This window comes from Tinamus guttatus, unplaced genomic scaffold (assembly GCF_059628265.1).
Source record: "Tinamus guttatus ecotype Peru unplaced genomic scaffold, ASM5962826v1 Tinamus_guttatus_pri_ptg000526l, whole genome shotgun sequence".
Taxonomy (NCBI): Eukaryota; Metazoa; Chordata; class Aves; order Tinamiformes; family Tinamidae; genus Tinamus; species Tinamus guttatus.
The window spans coordinates 514255-516096 of NW_028289060.1; the positions used below are offsets into that span (position 1 = coordinate 514255).

The window sequence follows — 1842 nt, forward strand, 5'->3', positions numbered from 1 at the left end:
GAGCCTGACTCTGTGCCCCTGTTCTCCCTTGGAGTCAGTGCTGGAACAGACACTGCACAGGGAAACTCTCCTCAGTGCATGGGAGACATCGGAAGCTGCTTAGTGGGGCTAAACATGGTCCCTGTGGCAGATTCAAATGAGACTTTCCTGCGGAGAAATAGCATGAACCAGACTATATATTTTTCCTTTATTGGAATATAAGAGAAAAAAAGCAAGCAAGAAATAAATGAACAACACTTATCCTTAATGCCAAATCCCCTAGCACAGATCTTGTTGCTGGCACTAGACCCGCTGGATGAGTTTCCTTAGGGCATTCTTGAGCTCCTCATTCCTTAGGCTGTAGATGAGGGGGTTCAGTGCTGGAGGCACCACCGAGTACAGAACAGCCACCACCAGATCCAGAAATCGGGAGGAGATGGAGGGGGGCTTCAGGTAGGCAACCATGCTAGTGCTGAGAAACAAGGACACCACGGCCAGGTGTGGGAGGCACATGGAAAAGGCTTTGTGCCGGCCCTGCTCTGAGGGGATCCTCAGCACAGCTCTGAAGATCTGCACATAGGACACCACAATGAAAATGAAACACCCAAAGCCTAAAGAGATACTAATCACAAGAAGCCCAGCTTCTCTGAGGTAGGAGTGTGAGCAGGAGAGCTTGAGGATCTGGGGGATCTCACAGAAGAACTGCTCCACCATGTTGCCTTGGCAGAGTGGAATGGAAAAGGTGTTCCCAGTGTGTAGGAGAGCATTGAGAAAGCCACTGGCCCAGGCACCTGCTGCCATTTTGACACAAGCTCTGCTGTCCATGAGGGTCCCATAGTGCAGGGGTCTGCAGATGGCAATGTAGCGGTCATAGGCCATGACTGTGAGGAGAGAATACTCTGCTGAAAACAAGAATGCTACCAGGAAGATCTGGGCAGCACACCCTGAGTAGGAAATGGTCCTGTTGTTCCAAAGGGAAATGCTCATGGATTTGGGGACAGTGGTGGAGATGGAGCCAAGGTCAAGGAGGGAGAGGTTGAGGAGGAAGAAGTACATGGGGCTATGGAGGCGGTGGTCACAGGCTACGGCTGTGATGATGAGGCCGTTGGCCAGGAGGGCAGCCAGGTAGATGCCCAGAAAGAACGAGAAGTGCAAGAGCTGCAGCTCCGGTGTGTCTGAGAATGCCAAGAGGAGGAACTCGCTGAAGGAGCTGCCGTTGGACATTAGTTCCTTCGGGGCCCAGGAGTCCTGTCCGAGGAAGGAAAGAAAGCCAAAAGTTAAGGCAGGCTTTTCTGAGCCAAACCATTTCAGTTTCTCAAGGAACTCCCCACATTTCCTCTCTCCCTTATTTCAGCTCCCTTTCTGGTGCTCCACTTTGAACTGGCTGAGTGTGCCAAGTTCAGCAGGGACTCCTGCCCATAGCTCCGGAGGAGTTGTTTCTGCTTTGCTGCAGGTGGAAATAGATGCACTAGTCTTTGACTGGTATTTGTGGAGGTACCTTAGAATGGCATATTGCATTGCTTGGAATGGAGTTAGTCCAGAGACCAAGTGGGAATATTCTCCATTCACCAGCACGAGAGCTGAATACAGCCCTCACAGCAGTTGTGTCTGAAGGAGAAGAGCTCTGTGAGGGATTCACCCCCATCACTCTTGCCCTCCTCAACAGAGATATTTGTATCTGAGTCTGCCCCACCAGATCTCACTCCAACAACGGGGAACAACAGTCAAAGGGAAACAAGGATAGACCTTACCCTTTCTACATGTCGAGAGGTCTAGAGATAGACCTTGTCCTCATGCCTCTTTTAACCCTGCACCCTGCACCCTTATTCCAGGCACTGCAGAGAGAAGGAGTCGCTTTGATGC

At 51.1% G+C, this 1842-nt stretch overlaps 1 protein-coding gene across 1 annotated transcript; it reads right to left on the reverse strand.

The window, feature by feature from the left end:
- Positions 1 to 282: 282 nt before the first annotated feature.
- On the reverse strand, positions 283 to 1203 carry LOC148592769 (olfactory receptor 14C36-like). The gene has a single exon (XM_088533912.1). The coding sequence runs from the start codon at positions 1201 to 1203 to the stop codon at positions 283 to 285; it is 921 nt and encodes a 306-aa protein (XP_088390038.1).
- Between the last annotated feature and the right edge of the window lie 639 nt (positions 1204 to 1842).

Bases quoted from the DNA above. Each gene is read 5' to 3' on its own strand.
- LOC148592769 (XM_088533912.1), bottom strand. From the start codon at position 1,203: ATGTCCAACGGCAGCTCCTTCAGCGAGTTCCTCCTCTTGGCATTCTCA.